The 24,445-nt window shown below is 39.1% G+C and overlaps 1 protein-coding gene across 2 annotated transcripts in view; it reads left to right on the top strand.

Annotated features, from left to right (window-relative positions):
- TAF4B (TATA-box binding protein associated factor 4b) overlaps window positions 1-24,445 on the top strand; it is a 73,204-nt gene that overhangs the window by 20,790 nt on the left and 27,969 nt on the right. For both annotated transcript variants that reach the window (XM_069957678.1, XM_069957677.1), the window contains exons 9-12: window positions 3,015-3,111; window positions 17,866-18,035; window positions 20,716-20,846; window positions 23,954-24,079. In XM_069957678.1, the coding sequence (XP_069813779.1) occupies window positions 3,015-3,111; window positions 17,866-18,035; window positions 20,716-20,846; window positions 23,954-24,079 (524 nt within the window). The remainder of the gene's footprint in view (window positions 1-3,014; window positions 3,112-17,865; window positions 18,036-20,715; window positions 20,847-23,953; window positions 24,080-24,445) is intronic.

Raw genomic sequence — 24,445 nt, 5'->3', positions numbered from 1 at the left:
GCACAGGGCTTCAAGTTTAAAGTAGGAAAAAAAACTGCATCATCTGCTGAAAGGAGCCCAGGACAGATCTAGGAATAAAAGCAGCTATCCGACTGTACAAGGTGTGTGTGTGTGTCAGATTGTGGGTACAGAGTTGCTTTAACATTTCTTCTATACTCCTGCACACCTGCTTACATTATACGTAGTATGTATGAGTTAATGAGGTACAGTGAATATGATTACAGGGACCCACTACCCATGGTTGCTGCATAATATTAACAAGAGAAAGCACGTATATTGTAGCCTGGTGTTTGGGGGGCACAATATTTTTTGTCTTCGTTCTCTGCACAAGATGCTGATGGCTCGGTGGTGCTTTCTTTTACTTGGTTCATCCCTTCAAACTCTTGTGACCCCTTGGTGGACCCATAGCATTGACCAAAACCCAAAACAGCAGAAGCGTGTTCTAGAGCAGTGTAAGGCTTACTATGACAACTATCATTCTCCCCCACTCACCTTGTGAGGTGCAAAAAATGACTATTTTCCTACCTACCTCTAAACCATTTGGAAAATAATTTGGATTGTAAAGCTAAAACTAGATAACATCGATGTATTCTTATGCATTGCGTTGTAGCGCGTCTTATGCATTGCGTTGTAGCGCGTCTTATGCATTGTAGCACTTTGTTTTCCATTAATGCACCTGTGTGCTATTTGGAAGCTCATTCATGTGTTAGCACATTTATCTACATGCTTTCTGTAGTTGTAGCCATTGCAACATTCATGCAACTATTGATATTGCATGAAGGCATGCAGATATGATATCCATATCAAAGTCATTGAATTAGTCCTGTGCACTATTATCATAGTCCCCTTTTCTTCTGCACATGTCAGATTTTTATCATATTTGCAAAACAGAAAGGATGGTACAATATTCAGTACCCACATCCCCAGTATTGGGTGACTGAGTAGGTTTGCCAGTGAAGATCTTGGGTAATACAATTACAAAGCAACACCACATGTAACAGAAAGCCCCTTTACACCATAGCTAGTTAAAGTGTAACTGTCATTTACAAACAACTTTGCAGAAATCAGTAGTACAATCGATTTTAAGAAACTCTGTAATAGGTTTTGTTAGATAAAAGCATTTCTTTCTGTACTCCAAAAGCTGTTTTCCCTTCTCACGTTCAGAGATGTAGGTTTGCTGTGTATATAGTGCTCTATGGAAGGGGAAGGAGTCCAGGGGGGTCAGTAAACAGGAAGAGGAGAAAAACAGCCCATGTCCAGGAGCCAGCACAGCACAACATCCTGCAATCTTACCTCACCAAATTCCCAGACCAGCACTGAGCAGACCTGTGAATCCAGCGTTTTGTGTGCATAGACAGTCTCCCAATTGCAGGGGATGCTTGTCTGCTCTTTCACCCCCCGTCAGCCCCTCCGTCCTCCATAGGTTATAATGGGCACAGCAAACCCATCTTAACTTTGCTCCTTTGTAATGTAGCCGACTTTGCTTTGATAATGAACAGATAAGTTAGGGGGTGGGTGGAAAAAAGCTTTTTGAGTACAGAAAGAAATCTCTAATAAAACTTATTACAGAGTTTCTAAAAATCGCTTTAATTTCTACAAAGATGTTTTAAATAACATTTACAGTTTAAATTTAAAGCAGAAATGTCAGCAGTGTTTTTACCAAACGCTGAGTTTTCGGATTGGATAACGTTGCCAAATCCGAACAGTTTTTCTCAAAACTGTTGCTGACACGTCCTCTTTAACCCCTTCCTGTCAATAATCTTTAGTTATACGTTCCTACTGCACATACCCCATGCAGTAGGAATGTATATATACGTTCTGACTGAGGGGCTTCTGATGTGTGCGGGTCCGCTGCAGTGAGAGCGGTCCCACACACATCAGTGTGTCCGGGGCTGGAGGTAATGAGAGGCAGCTGCGTCTCATTAACCCCTTAAATGCTGCGATCTATAACGATCGCGGCGTTTAAGCTACTTAGTGACAGAACAAGCTGCAGTCACTGAGTGATCGGGACCCCCGCAGCCTCTTACCTCCGTCCTGTCGGATCGGCGATCTATGTATAGAGTCTGCTCTCAGGCAGGCTCTATACATAGATCGCCGATAAAACTGATCTATGCTGTACTATGGCATAGCATAGATCAGTAAATGCAATCTAATGATTGCATGTTTTACAGTGAAAAAAAAGTGTAATAAAGTTTTTTAAAGTATTAAAAAAAAACCTTATAAACCCCCCTCCCAATAAAAGTTTAAAAGTTAAAAACCCCCTTGCCCATTATAAAATAAAAATATTAAAAATGAATAAATATATTATATATCGTAGCATGCTGAATTGTCCGATCTATTAAAATATAACATTATTGTTCCCGCACGGTAAACGGAAACAAAAACACACGAGGATTGCTGATTTTATTAAATTTATATATCAGAAAAAAAATTTTAAAAGGCGATTAAAATTTTTGTTACACCAATATAATATTAATAAAAACTAAAGATCATGGCGCAAAAATTGACACCTCCAACCAGCCCTGTAGGTGGAAAAATAAAAGCGCTATGGCTCTTAGAAGGTGAGGAGGAACATTGCTTTGATTTGACCCGGACTTTTGCGCATCAAAGGGCTCTGTCTTGAAGGGGTTAAGGTAATGTGCACACGCAGTATTTTGGTGTGCGTTTTGTATTGTAGTTTTATGAAAAACAGAAGTGGGTCCAAAACACAGAAGGTGCAGATCTTTCCATTATAGTTTTTCTTTGTGTTTTTATAAAAATAGTGACCAAAATGAGGCCCAAAATACTGTGTGCACATAGCCTCAGGCTGTCTTTAATAAAGGTGAAGATCGGTAGTAATGATTTTATAAAATATTATGCATTTTCTTTCTTTCTTTCTTTAAAATAATTATGAGAAACTATTTTAAGGGTCCACTTTACTATAAGTAACTTTTATGCAGAACTTGTGCTTTAGGTCATGCAGCCGTTTAGAAAGCATTACTTAATTTATCTCATCTGTTTCTTTCCTTTTCAAGCATCAGTTGTGAAACAAATCACCGTACCAGGAAATAAAGTTATATCCCTGCAAGCGTCTACTCTTCCCATTAAAGAGAATAGCTCAGCGTGCTTCAGGTAATAAAAAACATAACTTCAGGTGTCAGGGTTCTAAAACTCGCAAAAAGTGAGTAATCGCAAGATAAGCCATTTAATGTATTTAATAGGGTGTTTATAAGCAATGGTCTGTTGTAATGGATGAGTTTAAAAATTCAACATGGGCCCAGTCAGCAGATTTAGGGTATGTTCACATGTAGAAGATATGCTGAGCATTTTCTGTCTGGATTTGCAGGCATGAATCTACAATGGGTTATAACAGCAGCAAGGTGATACCATTCTAAACGGGTAGTTCAAAAAAAACTTTTTTCGTTCAAATCAGTTAGTGCCAGAGATTTGTAATTTTCTTCCATTAAAAAAATCTCAAGTCTTTTCATACTTATCAGCTGCTGTATGTCCTGCCGGAGAGGTTTTCTATGGGGATTTGCTGCTGTTCTGGACAGTTCTTAACATTGACAGAGGTGGCAGCATAGAGCACTGTGTCAGACTGAAAACAATACACCACTTCCTGCAGGACATATAGCAGCTGATAAGTACTGGAAGATTTTAGATTTTTTTTTTTGGATAGAAATAAATTACAAATCTCTGGCACTTTTTGGCACCAGTTGATTTGAAAGAAAAAAATGTTTTGATGAACTTACTGTGTGGAAAAATGGAAATTCCGAAATTAAAATTAAGTTGTAGTCTAGATTTTAAAACCGCACCATGTCAGTTTACGCTGCAGTCAAGTCACTGATTTATCCCATTCATTTCAATGGAAAGTCACAATCTGCAATAAAAAAAAAATTCTGCACGTAAGCAAAATGGATTTTAAATTGACTTTTTTTTTTTCAAACTGTACAATAAAATCTGCAGCAAATCTGCTCCAAAATCTTCAGATTTTCCTCTGGTGTTCTGCAGAGATTTTTTGCAGTAAAACCACTGTCTGAACATACCCATAGGGTAAAGACGGGGAACTTGTTGCTCCTCGGCTGATCGGCGGTATTATTACGTGGGCCGATTATTAGCCGAAGGATAATTCTAGCAATGCTCCTCGTCAATAATTGTCCCTTGTAAAAGAGCCTTAAAGTGTCAATGTCGTCAAACCTTTTAAAATCTAAAGCAACAGTAGGTGTGAAATAATGCAAGTTTGCAATATACATTATTATTGTTGTTATTATTGTTTTTGTTATCATGCTGTAAAACAAAGCTGAACTTACCAGAAATCCAGGTCCAGTCTCCAGAAGGCACATTTTCTGATATCACATTTATATCACATCTACTGTTGATTTAGGGTTTAAAAGTTACAATGACAGGTACACTTTAAGCGTCCCAAACTGGAGGGTGCAATCACTTAAAGGTTCAGGTAATGCAGTTAGTGAATGCTTTATATTTATCTTTATAAATATGCAGTTTTGTTTTTAAAAAGTTTAGAAATGAAGATTTCACTGTTTTGCCTCCTCTTATCATAGTTCTTTCAATTATTTTATTATTCCACATTTGAGAAAAGTGATAAATCATTCTATTCAATGAAGTACCTAGAACATGGTAAGAGGAATCTCTTGGCAGGTTAGTCACCACTAACCTGCTTGTTTTCCTAGTAGAGCTTTTCTTGGCAACTTTTTTTTTGGAGCTTTTCTTGGCAAAACCGATTTGTTTTTTGTATAACAGGCATAGCTGGATTCAGGGTGAAGAGCTCTCTTACATGGCCCCATATTCAGCTATGTATGCCCACAAATGAGCGCTAATCAGCGCTCCCTTGCGATAGATTTACAAGGCAGGATTAATCGTGCAGCTGCCATCAAATGATTGTGCTTCATCATTATTCTTAAAAACAAATTAGCAGAACTAATGCTGGGTTTACACGGAGCGATAATTCGCCCAATCGTACGATTAACGATTTCTAAGTAACGATTTTTCTTTTATAACAATCAGCATTTAGATGGAACGATATATTGTACAGAAAATTTGTTTTCCGATCGTTTTCCGATCGCTTAAGCCTATCTTGCACATATGTAAAATCAGTGAACGACTGTTTACACGGAACAATCGGCGAATTTTTTGCGATGAACGACAATTTAAGAACAAGTTAAAAGATCAAATGAACGATTTCTCGCTCGTCGTGCGATCGTTCGCTGCGTTTACAGGTACGATTATCGTTCGAATTCGATCGTTATCGTGCAAATTCGCACGATAATCGTTCCGTGTAAACCCAGCATAAGTGACATAGTATGTAAACATTACTGCGTCTGTTCTTTGAAAGGTAAGACAAGAAACAAAAGGTGCAACAGCAACCCACAGGTGCAAGGGCTTACCGTATATACTCCTCCCAGCGTACACACGGCAAACACCTGCTCTGTAGATAATAAAAATTAAAGTATAATTTATTTATTTTTTTAGAAAAGTGAGGATCTCAGCAAACTATTTGATCAAACAGAGTGTACCATGTGGCGACAGCCACCATGTCCTTAAGAACTTAAAACTAGACTAGACGGACCAGGTGGTCGTTTCTGTTCACAATCTTCTATTTTTCTAATTAACTTTTAACCATACACAAAGAAAAACTGCTACCAATGCCAGTTCCGTGTGATATAGAGGTCAGACATCATCCCAGATTTATCAGTTCTCAGCGTCTGCACTACTGACTCTTCGCGGCCCACTGGAACTACCCACTCAGCCAGTCACTGACTGCAGGTGTGTCCCGCCTCAACCACTGATTGGCTGAGCAGGCATTTCTGTGTGGGGGCATGATATCACAGGATGGCAGGGAGTTTGGCAGTGGACCATGAGCGGTGACACTGCACTGCAGGGGCACGGGGACATGTAAATAAGATTTCTTTATTATGCTCCCACCAGGAGGGCTTGATAGGCTACCATAACTATAAACAACTGTTCAAAGGCAGGATTGGAGTGGATACAGAGGTGGAGGCAAATAATGACAGTATAAAGTGTCTAATTTGCATGTAATGGAAGTAGGGTTGCAGGGGAAGGTCATGGGTACTACATATCTTATCAAATATTAAAATTATATGAGAACTGCCCTCCACTATATCAGCAAATCTAAACAAACCTCCACCGTTGTGTCATAATGTTTGTAAGGCTGTTAGGCAGGGCTGGGTGGAACAAAAAAAGACTGTAATTGGGTCTGTCATTTCCACATTCAAGAGCATCCCTACTGGGTTTAGGTATTATAGAATTGTAAAGTGCTGCAGAATCTGTTGGTGCTATATAAATAAAAAATATTATTAATAATAATAATAATATTATTATTGTGATATATGATTGAAACATCCCCCGAGGAATACATGTACCCAATAGGAATGCATTAAACACACCAACCAGATGCGAAAGGAGAGAAGATGTAAACGTCTGATAATAAAGATATGTAAATCTGTCAGGTCCAGTAGAGTTTCCCCCTGGGAGTGTCTTAAAAATTCTCAACTCTTTCTTCAAATCTTATATCTGCATTGAGGTGTGATATCGCTTCTTCCAATAGAGTCATCAGGGCACATAATTGGAGAAAGGGAAATGGAAGAGAGTCCTGGTCGGTAGTATTAGGAGATGATGTGTCTAGTAAATAATAAAGGTGGGAGTAATAGTCAAAATGCAACACAAAGTCAGAAAGGTCAATACTACAAAAACCGCACGGCATGCAGGCTCCGCCTGAACTAAGGACCGTTGCTAAGGACCGTTGCTGCTGGCTTCGCCAAAAAGACTTGTAAACCAATAAATTGTAGAAAAAGTGAATAAGCCGCACTCACCATTTGTCGTGTTCCAATATTTATTCCACGATTAAAAGCAACAGACACAGTAAGGGCAAAAAACTTTTGGCAGACGCCAGGCAGGTATAGTTACAGCCTGTTTCACGCTGTCGCGCATCTATGGACCACCCTTGTTGCTTTCGTGGAATCCAATTGTGGAATAAAGATTGGAACACAATGAATGGTGAGTGTGTCTTATTCACGTTTTCTACAATTTATTGGTTTAATAGTCAAAATTCACTTGCGTTTAGCAAAGAAGTATGTGTTTTGTTTTATGGTGGAAACAAACTCCACCTCTCCTCTTCCCTTTATCACATAATTATTGTGCATTCATTTTTGCTTTATCCAACACAAGTAATGGAATTTCCCTGGTTTTCTGTTCATTGTCTGTTCTGCTTAGCTCAGAGAAGTCTCCTCTTTATTTCTGTAGTAATTTCTTAGCAGCCATTCTACCATGAATACTTGACTGACGCAGTAGAGATGTCGTGGCTTGCACCTAGTGAAGCATTTATTAGACCTTTAATCTGAGTTGCTGTTAAAAGATGATTTCTGAGGCTGGTGACGCTAATAAACTTAACATGTGCATTGCAAGCAACTTTTACATCATAATGTTATATACTAATATACTTTCAAACTGTTCAAATTTTCCTAATTGACTGACCCTCAGTTTTTAAAGCCCTAATTGACTTTATGGCATTTTAAACCTGTGACAGATACTGCTAATTTTCCGGTTATCTTAGATTATCACCTAGCAGTCTACATTTTTATAAACCAAAAAAAAAAAAAAAAGCACTACTTTTTTTTTTTATATTTTATTGATACAGAACGTAAACATATAAAAAATTTAGATAGAAACACAGTCCATATGAAAGGAAATAAAAAAAATATCACAGAAATTTAACAGTGCTCAAAACAGACTAGAATAGTGTAGGATAGCAGTCTGCAATAAATAGCTGGCACAAAAAAATGGGTAAGAGTAGTCTGGATTAAGTCAGAAACCTCTACATTTGTAACGTGTATAATGAAGCCGTGGGCACTTATCCACACCAAAGATGCGTACAAATGCAGGGAATTACCCAAACCAGCAAAGCAGATAGATAGAAGTAAAAAGAGCATGCTCTATACGGGAGAGCCACCACACCTGACACTCATTTCACACTTACAGATAAAATATGCCTGCATATATATATATACAGTATATATATGTGTGTGTATATATATATATATATATATATATATATATATATATATATATATAATGCCCATGCATGCATGCCTCGGGCTTCACTGATAGCAGAACAACTCCCCACAGTGTTGCGTGGAGCCCATCCAGACCACTAAACCACCAATGAAGTGTAGCCTGGCTATTTAAATGCCGTTCGCAGTTTTGACAGTGGCATCTAAATGGTAAAATAGCCGACACAGAGTGTTCGTCCGTCCGTCTTGAGCCTGCTTTATACCATGTTGATGACATCAGGACACGCATGCTCGCCTGTGACATTAAATGGTTATAGAAACACTAAAGAAGGCATGCACCACTTCATAACATAAATAGCAAAATCTGCGTGCTATATACACACTTGAACAAAAATATACAAAAAGAAGTATATAGAGTTGTTCAAGCCAAAATGTTACACAAAATAATTTTTATTAAAATCACAGCTCAAACAAATTAAAAACATTTAAAAAACACATCATGCAACAACCTATGGTAAAGGGTTTGCACCCCACTAAACTAGGATGAAAATATATCCGCAGTGAGGACTAGGTATAAAGATCAACCATTATAGAATAGAATAGGCAGCAAAATAATATTGCAGTATCCACAAATGCATATGGTGCTATACAGCCTGTGACAAACGATGGATGGTCAGTGGGGTGAGTGTACTGGTTAGCTAAAGCGTTGGCTGTCCAGGCATGATGGGAGTTGTAGTTTTGCAACAGCTGGGGAGCCAAGGTTCCCTGCCCCTGATCTAATTAGTCCATGCAACCCAGTGGAACAGTATTAGCAATCTAATGATTTCTTGGGGAACTTAAAAAGTGTACAAAAAATGGCAACTTGAACCATTTTTTTTTTCTTGTAAAAAGTATCATCGTAGTCGTCCTGACCTGAGGAATAATTATAACATGACCGTTTTACCCCTCGGTGAACGGCGTAAAGACGAACCCCACTCAAATTAGTGAAATTGCATGTTTCTTTTTGTTTTTGCAATATAGTTTATTGAAAATGTCATTACAAAGTAGAGTTGGGGCAGCATAAAACAAGTTCTTATATGGCTCTGTAGATTAGATGAACGTGAGAATGCAGCCTAACACACACAAACACACATTACTGACACAGACTCTTAATGACATACACATTACTGACTGATGTACTGACACACACACTTACTGACATACACATTATTGACTGACACACACACACACACACTTAAGGCCCTATTACACCAAAAGATGTCTGACAGATTATCTTACAGATTTTTTCAGCCAAAGCCAGGAATGGATTTGAAAAGAGGAGAAATCTCAGTCTTATCTTTACGACCTGTTCTCTGTTTATAGTCCGTTCTTGACTTTGGCTGAAAAAAATCTGTCAGATAATCTGTCAGACATCTTTTTTGTGTAATAGAGCCCTTACTGACTGACGGACATACACACATAACTTACAGCTCAGTCTGCTAGGCGGATCTCCACACTGTAGTATTGAGGACCTGCTGGTCATGTGATCAGGTCCTTCATCCCTCTCTATCACAGGTCCTGCTCTTTCTCTGTCTTCTGATGTTTAGCCACTCACCCTGCACTACAGTGAGGGGGCTGAACATCAGAAGACCGGGTCCCCCTCCCTCTCTGGGCCCTTGAAGGCGCTGGGGCCCCTGCACTTGCCCGAGTAAGCCCGATGCTGGCGCGTGCCTTGCTTGAGAAACCAAAGGGGGATAATAATCAAGACCCTATGTGAAAGAGATTACAGTTGCTTTCATTTTCTATAAGACATCAAGAGCAGGAGCCTGACTGCTGTGTGCAATTCTCCCACTTTCTCTTGCTCTCATTTTGATTAATTTCCCAGCCCAGATACCCAAAGTGACATAAAACTGGACAATTATTTTCAGTTTCAATACTGATAGAATATCTTTGCTAAGTCGTATCCCTACTGGCTTGCTTTATACACACAGGGAGTTCATTTTCTTTTTAGTGAGAGTTTTTATTGCATATGCCCCAAAAATCCTCAGCAATAAAAGAACAATATCAAATTGAAATGGATATGGCAGCGTAATGCCTGTAATCATGTGTAAGAATTGTTACTGCAAACAATTCAGAATAAGAATGATCTAGGTTGCTACAAGTAACCTTTAAATCGCTCCATTTATTTGTAGCCTTTAGAAGGATATCAAGTCTTCCTTTAGTTATTCATATGATACAGTCATCTATTTGCAACCATCAGCATAAAGTGGGAAACCATAAATAGGTGAATGTGTACATTTCTAGAATAAAATGATGAATTGTTGAATCATGTTTATCGTGCTTTATTGTTTTTAAAACAGGGTACCGTGTATGTTCTTTATGTTATTGTTTGATGTAACGATTGGTCCTTGATATAGTTGAACACTAGGGGGTGCCAGAGGCTCATTTTCTTATCCAACACATGACTGGACAGCTCATTCATTTTTATATCCCCATCAGGGTGGCTTCAATTAGGTGTAGTACCTAATTTAACAGAGGTTCCTGAGGGGTTTGAAGCATTGGAACATTAAAATAAGACAATAATACCTACATCTTATTAGACTCATTTAAATTCAGGCTCAACGTTTGGGGAATATGCTTTTTCATTCTTTACTCGTGGATGTTTTATGACATAGATATGAAATAAAGTAGGATTACAGGTTTTTAGCCTTTTGAAGGCAGACAAAAAAAAATAGCATGTTTGTGTCAGTGTTTTTTTTCATGAAATATGTACGGCTGAATACGCGTGCCATGCAAGGTGTTACGCTGGCTTTCTGCTATGCAATAAAAAGCATGAACTTATATGTATACTTCTGGAAATGTTGTTATGCAGTTTGCAAGCCAGTTGATTTTTGGGGGGGACAGAAATGCCTCAAAAATGTGAAAAGAACTTTTTTTTTTTTTCTGGCCTTAAACAGAAGTTTTACTGAATGGGAATTACTAGCTGTTTCAATGGAACGCAATAGAATAAACCATTCTTTTAGCTGTAAGCCCTTTACATCTCAAAATACTATGTGTGTGAACAGAGCCTCAGCTGGAATAAAAGGGAGTTGCCAGACATATGGTACAATTGTTCATGTCTACAAGAATGAAATATTGTTGTTCACATCCTGGATTAGTCTTCAAACTGCATATTGTTTTAGTATAGAGAAAGATGATATAATGTAGTCTTGGAAATGGTTTTCAAGGTGGTAGGACTTTATTAAAAGACGTAACTCTGAGTTACAGTTGACCAAACTTCGAGCAGATTTGGGTTTGTCCGAACCCTTTTGTGCAGCATTTGATTAGCAGTGGCTGCTAAAGTTAGATGGAGCCCTAGGGAGTCCTGGGAAACATGATATAAAATGGATATAGCCATTGTTAAGTGATTGTTCTTTGATATCTTAAACATAGTTTACAACATATGACAGTATCCACATTCCAAAATACTTATTAGTGCAAGAAAGCATCCCCACATTTTTATAGACTATAGAGTGTCTTTTTAATATCCCCCACTTCTAGTTAACTGCCCATAGTATGGGAAAGATAGCAAGAAGTACGGGGAAATAAAAAGTATGACTACACAGGGTTTGTAGTCTGTTACCATGGAGACACTGAAGTACTGTAGACACAAATAAGATTTTTGCAGTTTCATTTTTTATTTTAGATTCATTGGAACAATAAAAAGAAACTGCAAATGGGGGCCTAGCCTGTAACCCCTTCTAGATACAGCAAATTCCTCACTTCAATTTTTTTTTCTTCCTCTCCTTAGATCCATAATATTTTAATTTTTTTGCAGTATGTTTTTTCTTTTATGTGAGGCAGGTTGTTCTTTAAAAAAAAAATCTAAATTTATGAAATTTTAGGTATAATAATCATACAACATATGCCAACAGAGGTGCGGGTAAAGGTACATATGTTGTCATATAAAAAAGACAACAAGATTGTCAATAAGATTTAAAGGTTTAAAATGAAGAGAGTTTTATATTCCACTGTGTCGGTAAACTGGATCCCAATAATACAATGTACAAAGAAGTGGAAGGAGTGGTCATGTAACTAAGCCATGAGGTCTTCCATTCAGGCGTTTAGGCACAGCTAAAGGGCCGGAATGCCAGCTTTGACCAGTTGGTGGTGCGCAGAATGATGATACGTTTTAACCATGGTGTCAGGGATGTGCAGGAGGAAGAACGTTGTACTTTTTAATGGCATCCTTTATTTTGTAAACTCAAGTGGTAACAACTTGTTCACACACAGATAACCCTTCAGATACACAGATCACCTGAGATCCAGCCTATACACATGACACAAAGAACTGTAATACCAGCTTCAGTGTCTCTATCACTAACCCCCTTTTTAATGTAGCATGTTTAGCATTCTGTTTACATGTGCTGCCAACAGATAATGATTTATAGGCCTGCACAATTTATGCTCATTCATCGGCTGAACTACCTCCCTAAGGGAGTGTAACTTGGCCCCCGATACCTTACAGCTCCTATGCTGTGCCCAGCAGTTTCCAGCAGGGTGGCAATTTCAAAATATCAATCTTTAATCCTCCACCCTGGCACCCAGTAACTAGGCATGAGGGCGGGGTAGCAGAGGCATGTAGTCACACTGCCTGCGCTCTCCTCCCAACCACTCATGCTTGACTGGCAGCCTGCTCTATGGAAACTTAATGCAAAGCCCAGCGCTCAGGCTGCCAGTCAAGCGTTACCATTTTCTTATTTCTGAAAAGAAAAATTAATCTTCCTTTGTGTTAAATAAAAAAGTTACATTTTTTTAAATTCCTTCTAATAAAATTTATTTTTTTAAATAGGAAAAATACAATACACAAAAATAACCAGTGCCAGAACTGCACATTTTTGGTTACAACAGAAAAATGTAATGAAAACGAGTCAATAAATTGCTTTTTTCTGAAAATGGCTTATATATACACTACAGATAATAGTTAAAATTAAAAATGTTATATGGTTTGGAAAATTCTGTACTCAAATGCTATACAGTGTCAATGTGCTTCATGTTACTCAGTAGTTTTTATGGTAAAAATGAAGGCTTTCACTGTGAAGTACAATTGGTCTTGCCAAAAACAAGCCAAGCCTCAAATGCCTTTACAGTAGGCCAGAAGTTAAAAAGGCAAAATGCAAAAATGAGAACTGGCTGTGTCCATAAGGAGGTGGTCCCACAACGTAAAGTTGGCAAAATCAGATATGTACCATATATAAAGGACTACAGATGTATTGTTTAAAGTAAAAAAAAAAAAAAACCTTACTTCATGTATAGTCTTTCTTCCCCATGGATCTGATCACTTCCTGGTTTCTGAACTATGACTGATATTGCTCTGCACCAGTGCACACACATTACCACAATCCCTATTAGTTCCTAGACAAATCAAATTTCTGTTTTCTGCCGTTATCGATAAACGATTGCAAATGAGCGCTTTTGTGAAGCCCCTGATATTGTACAGTATAATACATAGAAAGCCAATGTTGACATTTGAATTCTTTGTGCGGACAGAGGATTGAGCTTCAGCATATCGTTGAGTGTATGGGACACTTCTGCACGGACTCCGCTTGAATTTCCGCCCAATGTCTGTAGTGTGCACATACCCTTATAGGGCCCTAAGGGTAGCAGATCTTAACAAAAGAACAAGTGATTTGTGACAAAATCTGTTGTGTATAAAATAATGTGTCCTCCTTCTACATTTTGTTAACCTTTTCAACTGTACAGTATGTTAGATGCAAGAATTGTGAGGTTGAAATATGATTTTTATGCTACTGTTAATTTCACATCTCCCCCGCATACACATTCCCATCACTAGGTTTATCAAGAGGTGCATGCGCATCTGAGGCTGCTGTGCGACAGTCTCAGAAATCTAGTTGGTGTAGACTTTAGGCGTAATTTTCGATGGAAAACTGTAAATTTTGATAACTATTGCACACGTGGAGGAGACACACACACAATGCCACGCCTCTGCCCAACCCCCACCTTAAGCAGGGGGCAAAATGACGAAAAGTTGCCTTATTCATTCGTAAACGGGGGCTTTATGCAAAAACCTGTGACTTTTTGAGGGCAGACCTTGATACATATGCCCTTAAAAAATCTGCTTTCCATCTCATGCAGCTTTTATTTTACTTATGGTTCCATTTGTATGGTTCAGCTCTAAATCTAGCTCAAAGACACATTACATGCATCGGCTATACTGATGTCAGGGTTAGTTTTAACTTTAGTAACAACTATTAGTATCTATCATATTAAAATAAATAAATAAATAAAAACTTCTCGGCGACAAACTTATTGGAGGAACCTAAACATCTATTCTTTAGAGATGCCCCGAATTGATAAAACCTGATCTAGCAGTTACTATGTATGTGTGGCAGAATATATTAGAACAAGCTGTGTTTGGGAAAGATTAAGTCCACTAGCAGCTGTTGGCTAAGAGACCCAAGTTTCTAAATGAAAATGGCCTTGTGGGGCCGCCAGCTGCGCAGGAAAGATCCTAATACTGAGTATCTGTTACATGACTTTAGTGCCAACAGCAAGGACCTGGTTAATGCGACTGAAACAAGTCCTGCAGCATTGATCCTTCAGAAGAGAGGGAGTTATCTGGGCAAAAGAAAAAAAACGTATGGAAATCGATTAGCACTCTTACATACTGCTTGTAGGTCTCCATGCAGTACATACAGTTCACATCTTAGGCACATCTGACATCTTGTAGCCAGTAGTCGTTTAGCAACAAATGTGCTTTCTTAATTTGCCTGCTGTCAGGCTGAAGACATTTTACATGTTTTATTTAGGGGAAGGGCAATTGTGTATTGCAACTAAACATTTTTTATCTAAATAGGAGCTAAAGTGCAGATTTTTTTTCTGTATTTTGTATGTTTGCACCATAAACTACAAGCAACAAAGTATATTCCCGATATACACTTAGGTGATAACAAGATAATTGGGACTCCCACTCCATTGCCCCCACCCCCTCCCCCCAAGTAAATGGAACTGCAGTATGCATGCTAGACCACTGCTTACTATGTATGGGACAATAAAACATGGGCAAGCACTGTACTGAGCAGTCTTCAGAAGGCCCATTGCAAGCAAATGGAGTAAAGGCTGAGCATATCGGAGGACGACATTCTCATGATCAGTGTGGTTGGTGCGCAGGGGCTGGTTCTTGCATTAGTATCCCTGCCAAGTAGCTAGTACCTTTCCTCTTTGGATAAACCTTTTATTCATGCAGCTTAAAGTGTTTATTCAGGCTTAGAAGAACACATCCACTTTTTTCTGTAAACAGCGCCCCTCTTGTTCTCAGTTTGGGTGTAGCTGGGTGTGAAGCTGAACTGTCATACCACACACAGCCCATAGGAGACAACAGTGGTCTGCTGCTGCCGCCGCTCCTATTACGTGGATCATTAGCTTTTCAGCCTGTTGAAATACAACAATCAGCTGACGACATGCATGCCGGATGCTCGTTGTCTTCTATTACACAAAGCATTTATCGGCCGAATGTGGATGATAATCACTTTGTGTAATAGGGCCTTAAGAGCTTCTACTTTTACTGCAGGTAGAAGTCCAAAGATTCAGACATCTTGACTTACTAAAACTGTAGTCAATAAGCTATATTTTGGTTTGTGCACACAAAAATAACCGCACCCTATAACACCATAACAAATGCTATAAGAATGATATTTTGTTGAAAGTGACATCAAAAAACATTTTGCATATGTTTATATTCTTTAGTTTACTACCAGCTGCTTAGCAAACAATTTTTTAAAAAAAGAGTCAGTGATTAGATATGCCTGTATATGTAAACTTTAAACTACACACTCTAACAAAGGGGTGGGCAATTAATTTTCCCATGGGTCCACATGAGAAATTGGAATGGTTTAAGAGGGCCAGACTAATATATGCTGAAGTATCATTTGTCATTGATTCAGTGACCCAATCAGAGCTAGTTAGCGAGCCGCACAAAGCCCAGGTGTGCCCTAACAGAACATAGATAAGTGGTCACACACCTAGCGAGAGAACAGTGCTCTGTGTTATAATGGTGGCGTAGTCTATATTAAAGAAAAAAAATAAACCAATTGTTTGTTTTCTTGCATTGGTATTTTCCTATAGTTATTCCTTATGGGTTTTTTATGTATGTAATGGGTTTTGTATTGTATAATACTCATGTATACACTACCGTTCAAAAGTTTTGGGTCACCCAAACAATTTAGTGTTTTCCATGAAAAGTCACACTTATTCACCCCCTATATGTTGTGAAATGAATAGAAAATAGTCAAGACATTGACAAGGTTAGAAATAATTTGTATTTGAAATAACATTGTTTTTACATCAAACTTTGCTTTCGTCAAAGAATCCACCTTTTGCAGCAATTCCAGCATTGCACACCTTTGGCATTCTAGCTATTAATCTGTTGAGGTAAGCTGGAGAAATTGCACCCCACGCTTCTAGAAGCAGTTCCCACAAGTTGGATTGGTTGGATGGGCACTTCTGGCGTACCATACGGTCCAGCTGCTCCCACAACAGCTCAATGGGGTTCAGATCTGGTGACTGCGCTGGCCACTCCATTACCAATAGAATACCAGCTGCTGCTTCTGCTGTAAATAGTTCTTGCACAATTTGGAGGTGTGTTTAGGGTCATTGTCCTGTTGTAGGATGAAATTGCCTCCAATCAAGCGCTGTCCACTGGGTATGGCATGGCGGTGCAAAATTGAGTGATAGCCTTCCTTATTCAGAATCCCTTTTACCCTGTACAAATCTCCTACCTTACCAGCACCAAAGCAACCCCAGACCATCACATTACTTCCACCATGCTTAACAGATGGCGTCAGGCATTCTTCCAGCATCTTTTCATTTGTTCTGCGTCTCACAAATGTTCTTCTTTGTGATCCAAACACCTCAAACGTGGATTCATCCGTCCACAACACTTTTTTCCAGTCTTCCTCTGTCCAATGTCTGTGTTTTTTTGCCCATCTTAATCTCTTTCTTTTATTGGCCAGTCTCAGATATGGCTTTTTCTTTGCCACTCTGCCCTGAAGCCCAAAATCCCGCAGCCGCCTCTTCACTGTAGATGTTGACACTGGTGTTTTGCGGGTACTATTTAATGAAGATGCCAGTTGGGGACCTGTGAGGCGTCTGTTTCTCAAACTAGAGACTCTAGTCTAATGTGCATATCTTCTTGCTTAGTTGTGCAACGCGGCCTCCCACTTCTTTTTCTACTCTGGTTAGAGCCTGTTTGTGCTGTCCTCTGAAGGGAGTAGTACACACCGTTGTAGGAAATCTTCAATTTCTTAGCAATTTCTCGCATGGAATAGCCTTCATTTCTAAGAACAAGAATAGACTGTCGAGTTTCAGATGAAAGTTCTCTTTTTCTGGCCATTTTGAGCGTTTAATTGACCCCACAAATGTGATGCTCCAGAAACTCAATCTGCTCAAAGGAAGGTCAGTTTTGTAGCTTCTGTAACGAGCTAGACTGTTTTCAGATGTGTGAAAATGATTGCACAAGGGTTTTCTAATCATCAATTAGCCTTCTGAGCCAATGAGCAAACACATTGTACCATTAGAACACTGGAATGATAGTTGCTGGAAATGGGCCTCTATACACCACTATTTTACACCAAAAACCAGACATTTGCAGCTAGAATAGTCATTTACCACATTAGCAATGTATAGAGTGTATTTGTTAAAAGTTAGGACTAGTTTAAAGTTATCTTCATTGAAAAGTACAGTGCTTTTCCTTCAAAAAATGACATTTCAATGTGACCCCAAACTTTTGAACGGTAGTGTATCTGTTGGAAAAATAATCTAAACAAAGGCTTTTTGTTCTTTTTGTATATCTGTATATTAGGGAAGAAGATGATATAAATGATGTTACGTCCATGGCCGGTGTTAATCTGAATGAAGAAAATGCCTGTATATTAGCAACAAACTCAGAACTAGTTGGCAGAGTGATTCGATCTTGTAAAGATGAACCCTTTTTATTTACATCTGCTCTTCAAACCCGCATCTTGGACATAGGTAAGAAATTGTAATGTAGGTCCTCAGACAAAATGAATTCATATAAGTGACAACTTAACAAACAAATATGTATATAGAACTCACAAAAAGAATCCTGATAATTCAGCATACTTGAGGTGCCATGTTTAGAAATTCCAACACATTGATAACTTACCTCATTGCCATTTTGACCCGGAAGAAATCTGGTCCAGCTACTGACCTCTTTTACAGGGAGCGGTAAGAGTAGGTGAGCCCTGGCCCTTCTCACTAGAACTGAGGCCCCTCAGACCATTGTTGCCACTCTTAGACCAGGTAGGTTTTGTGACTGCTCCAATGGACTGGTGTAGTCAGTTTGTAGTAGTGATGGTGCAAATAATCCTGCTGCCGTGACATCACCATTTTATCCAGTAAGTGAAGCCTTGATGCAGTAGTAAGTGCAGGGAAAAAGCACTTCATAAGCATTTCCCATAATAAGAATATATTGGTGATTTGTACAACTTTTGAGGGGTAATAATATATTTTAATAAAAACTTCCTTTAAAGTGTACTTGTCATTTAATTTTATTAATTTTTTTTGCAGAAATTAATAGTCCAAAGCGATTTTCCGTTATCATGTTTTTAAACAAAGCTATATTTACTTGTATCCATGTCCAGTCTCCTGAAAACAGCTTTATAGTCTTGTGCTGGTTGGAAAAAAAAAAAAAAAGTCTGAACACATGGTCTTGTGTTTCCAATGATAACTTAAATAAAAATAACTAATATAATTTTCAAACAATTTCTGTATTTCCGTATCCGAGTTAGTTTATTGGGGTATTCACACACATCAGTAGATAAAACAGATGAAAATCAATGCCTAAAAAAAAAAGGACATGTCCTAGTGCGGACCCAGATTTTTTTACGGATCCTCTCATTGAAATCAATTGTTTACGGATTGCAACATGTTTGGCATCCGTATTTCCGCATTCCCGCAATTCCTGCAATATGGATGTACAATCCGTAATTTTTAGCTGTTTGTTTCAGGACTAGAAAATATTACTGAACGTGTGAATAAGGCCTTAGGTTTTGAAAGTTATAATGACAGGGACCCTTTAAGCTCAGTTTGGTGGGGGATGGCATTAATTTAAAGTGTGAAGTCGGCGTGAGAAGAGTCATGAGAGAGACCGGTATTCTTATTTTATAAAGCTATAATGGATATACAAGACTTGCCTATTGAGAAATCTTTTCATCAGTAGTAAATTAATGTCCCCTACTTGGAACATTATCAATTTAAAGAATTAGATATGAACTTAAAAAGTTTGAACATTACATCCAGGGATCAGTTGATACAAGCCTAATGGATACATAGGGTCTACCTCACTCTGGTTAGATTGGCCAGGATGGGAAAACTCCTTTCATATCCTACAACCAGATGTGGGGGAAGGGGGTGGGGAGAGATCGGAAACCCTAATGCATATGACTTGCCCAGTTATACAGTTATACAGTCCTATTGGTTTGAGGTTCTCTTATTTAAATTTACTATAGGGTGCCCTAGAAAATTGTCTTTCGGGTTTGTTGAACAGCTTGGTCCCTGCAAAGTATATCTGTGCACTGTTATTTTTATAAAAAAAAAATAGATAATAAAACATTTTAGAGCTACGGGAACCTGTTAGCCATGTTATGGTATTTCCAGAAGTCTCTTATGCTAATATGTGGTGTACATTTGGAGAATTTACACCCGCTAGTTGGCACTGTCTGTAGCTGCCCTGCCTACCCACCAATGATTGACAGTTTTTTCCCTATGTATAGTGTCTGGACGTAACCTGTCAACCATTGGCGAATCTACACCACGGGTCTCCAAACTGTGGTCCTCTAGCTGTTGCAATACCGCAATTCCCATCATGCCCGGACAGCTAAAGCTTTGGATTGAGCTGTTCAGGCATCATGGGAAATGTAGTATTGCAACAGCTGGAGAGCCCCAGTTTGGAGACCCATGACCTACACAATCAGCATAAGGGACAGGTTACTAGAAAATGTGTCTGTCCTGAAAGGTTCTCTGTAAATCTATTTAAATCGATTTATTTAATGAACCTATAATGAAAAACCTAAAACAACAACTATTAGCAACTACTTAGTAATGACATGAAATGAACCAGTGACATGATGTTGGTGAAAATTGCATTTTGGCGGCAGTAACAGTAGCGTTAAGTGTCTTTTTTTCTTTGCTTTTCTTTTTACCCTGCCCAGGGAGCCAATTACCAATTTTATGTTATTTAGCTTTATGGCATTTGCCACTCATATGGGTCTCACCTTGGTGGCAGCAAAACTAATCGTCTGTCTAGTTTGCAGCAATGGATATAGCGGAGATGACTGTAACGATCATCTATGTGTGTTTATATATAACATTTTAGCTGTGTTTATAATACCATTGCTGTAATATCTCTTATTTTGTCTGCTTAATATTGGTGTCCTAACACTGACCTTGCGAGCTGATATATTCTGAAGGCCAAGTGAACATTGCCTATACTTTCCAGAGCTCCAGGCTAAGTTTTATTAATGCAGTGTCTAATATCTTTGAAGTTGTGAGTGTAGCAGGAAAATCATAATCTACAAGCCTCTATTCTTAATGGGTATGACTTCTGGAGGGAACAGAATACCTGCTGTGCTAATTATTTCAATTATCAGCCTCCACTAAAACATGTAATGGATTTTCTCTGCTTCCACAGGTAAAAGGCATGACATTAAGGAACTTAACTCTGATGTTATGAACTTGGTCTCCCATGCGACACAGGAGAGATTACGAGGGCTCATTGAAAAACTGACAGTGGCGGCACAGCACAGATCTACAAACTGCAAGGTAAATGGAACCACTTCACTGAATACTAAGCATTCATCTGAGGATAAGGGGGGCTCATTTTTTGTTTAGGTTTTTGGGAATTTATTAAAATGCAGTAGTACTGTAATGAGTGGGGTCACAAAAATAATCAAACTTAACATACGAAGTTCATTCTAGTAAGGTTGCCCCTAGCTAGCAGTCATATTGCTAGTTTTAGTGACTGATTTTGATAGGCATGTGCTATTACATAGTAGCCAGTTTGCACATGCTGGGCTGCAGGGGTAGGGTCTCATATTGCTGCATGCCAACAAAGCCATGCCTATTGGCCCAATTAACCATGCGGCCATAGGCCACCGTGGCTTAAAGCGACTCTGTAAACCCCCCCCCCCAAACCACTGTCCTGGGGTCCGTTCGGCAGGGGATGTAGTTATTGTCCTAAAAAAAACAACTTTTAAACCTGTAGCCCTGTGGCTTGGAGTATCTGGGCCCTAACTTTGCACCACCCTTCCATTCTTCCTCCCCACCCTCTTCATCATTAGGAATGCCTCTAGAACATATTCTACTGTCTGAACATTGCACAGGTGCCTTAACGATCCAGCCCATGTGCTGTGCTTACACAGCTGATAGGAGACAATCTGCCTGGAGCATTGCTAATGATGAAGAGGGTGGGGAGGAGGGGCAGAGAGGTTGTGCCAGCCTAATGCATACACAATCTAGGCCACGGCTGTTATGCACGGGGCTGCCAGTTTAAAAGTTGTTTTTTAGGACAATAACTGCATCACCTGCCGAACAGACCCCTGGACAGATCTTGGATTAAAAGCAGCTATCCGAAGGTACAAGCGGTTTGGGGGGTCAGATTGTGGGTACAGAGTCGCTTTTACAGTAACTAGAGATGAGCCCAACTCGAGCATTCTCGAGTCCGATTGTTTGGCCTCTGAATACCAGTGGCTAAAGTAGTTTGATGCAGCCCTAGGGCATCAGGGAAAACATGGATACAGATTATGGCTATATCTGTTTTCCAGGACACTCTTGGGTTGCATTTAACCTTTTCAGCCACTGGTAATCAGATGCCAAATAGGGATGGTCCGAACACGCCGAGGTTCGGATGAGCTATCATAGGCTCTGCTCCTCCCTCCTATATTGGAATAGGGTCTTACAGTGCAGTCACTACTAGAGATGAGAGCAGTCCAAGCATGTTTGAGTCCGATTGTTTGGCATTAGGGATGGTCCGAATCGAGTTCGGATCGGGTTTGTACGAACCCGAACGCTCGGCATCGGATTCCCGCTGTCTGCCGGCTCCGTGCAGCGGGTGGATCCAGCGGGAGGACCGCCTGGAAAAATGGGATACAGCCATAGGCTCTCATCTCTAGTAGTGACTGCACTGTAAGACCCTATCCCAATATAGGAGGGAGGAGCAGAGCCTATGATAGCTCATTCATAATGGCGCAAAATTATACTAATTATATTATAACTTTTTTATGTGCTATAATATTAATATCCTTTATCCATTAGCAGAAATTACTTGCGTAGAAAGTTATGTTTTTGTTTTTTTTTGTTTTTTTTCGATTTTGCTATGGAGTAAAAGGCAACAACAGCAAAAAATAAAAATTTGGGGGTATTCACCCAGCGCTGTATTGTGGTCACATGCAACACTTATGTGTATTTTTACATTAACCCATTACATTACAACCCATTCCATACAACAACCATTATATAGACTTTAGGAAAGCTTGTAACACTGTTAACTGCTCAATTAACCATACCGCCCCAGCACACTCTAAAATGTCCCCAAAATCAATGTGTTTAACCTTGCAGTGCTATTGAAGACTTCAGTTATATATGTCTGAAATCTTCTCATTCTGCTGCAGAAGGAATTCCTCTTAGAGATGAACTATCATACTCCAACTTTTTACCATTACTTGTGACTAATTGTGGTGGTACATCATTTGGTTAGATACTTATGTTACTTTAATTTGGGATCATTTGTTCATATGCTTCAGCTCTGAATTCCAGTTTTATGTATTTTCCTGTATCTGAAGGGACAACTAGCAAAGCTGTTATTGTTTCTCTTGTGCCTTTTAGGGTTTGCTTGATAACTTAGTGTCCCTGTCATGAAAAACTTTTGACTGAGTTGTTTAGGCCCCAACGATCAATAGAACAAGCTGGCCTCTCTCCCCATTCTGTGCCAATGTGACTTACATTCTTTGTCTGCCTCGGTAACAACGGGGTCCGGAGAGAATGTACTAACCATGGACTTCTCCCAGCTTGTTCTCCTGATCAGCACTGAGATATTTATAATAGAGATATTTATAATACATTAAAGTTGATTTTATGTTTATTTTACAGACCTGGGCATTTTCTAGAACACACCATATGTTTTACTTGTCTCCCTTGTGACCTTCTCTTTTATATTATGCTAGGGGTGTGGTAAAAATAAAAAATAAGTGATACACACCTCGCCACACCCCCAGCGTAATATAAAAAAATTATCATACTGGGTTACCATGTTAACATTCTGTGTTGATTTGTTTCTTAATATACATCTTTGTGGGTCAGAGTTTTTACGATGCAGAGCTACACCAATCAAAAAACTAGCACAGTGGCATAGATAAGTCAGCTCACTCTTGAACAAGGGGAAACAGCAGGCACATGTCCTGTTTGGAGACTGTAGCGGGCCAATGTCGATGTCCGTTTTGTAACGTTTTTAAGTGGACCCCATAAACGTGGACATTTTTTTTATTGGAGCTGGAGAGCTTTTCTTTTTTTCTGCAGAGCTACACCAGTGCAATGCATGGCATTAAAAAATTGAATTATGACTCCCTGACTATGTTCACACACAAACTTTTTTTATTTTATTTTTGATGGTCGTCTTTCAGGAAGGTCAGCATTTTGAGGCCAAAAAAGGACACTTGAACGGACAAGAGAAGACTGTGTGTGAACATAGCCCGTGTTATTATTACTAGGTGTTTCTTACTGCATGCTTTATAGCAATTGAGTTCAGTTTATAAACCCCCACCAATAGTAGCTGCAGTCAGTATACAAAAATCTTTTTGTTGTTGAATGTTGGTGTAATATATATATATATATATATATATATATATATATTTTATTTTTTTTTATTTTCTTAGCAGAGTGATCGATATGTCCAGTGCAGTGATGTTCGAGCACAGCTTAAGTTTCTTGAACAGCTCGAGCATCTGGAGAAACAACGCAAGACTGAAGAAGAACGAGAAATGCTTCTTCGTGCAGCGAAGGTAAGCTAGTCATTTAGGGCCACATTTATCAATGTGCTCACCTGTTATACAGATTTTTGCCTTTTCTGTGGCGTAAACCAGACAGAAGTCCCACTCGTTTAATACAACCCCGCTAATTTATCATGGTATAAACCATGGCTGAAGTTATTTGTTCTTGTGTCCAAATCTCTGATCCATGCCTGTTTAATCGAGCATAAAGAGAAAAATAAGCTAGCCAAACAGATTAGGTAGATGTTGACCATTATTTATCATGTGGGTATGTGGATACATACAGGCTCCCGACCCCCCCCCCCCCCCCCCCCTGTTAGAGCGCCCTATACTTACCCAATCGCGCGGGGTCCTGCTTCCTGATGCGGTCGGGTCACG

Source organism: Dendropsophus ebraccatus, chromosome 2 (assembly GCF_027789765.1).
Source record: "Dendropsophus ebraccatus isolate aDenEbr1 chromosome 2, aDenEbr1.pat, whole genome shotgun sequence".
NCBI lineage: Eukaryota > Metazoa > Chordata > Amphibia > Anura > Hylidae > Dendropsophus > Dendropsophus ebraccatus.
This window is presented reverse-complemented; position numbering and strand designations above follow the sequence as displayed.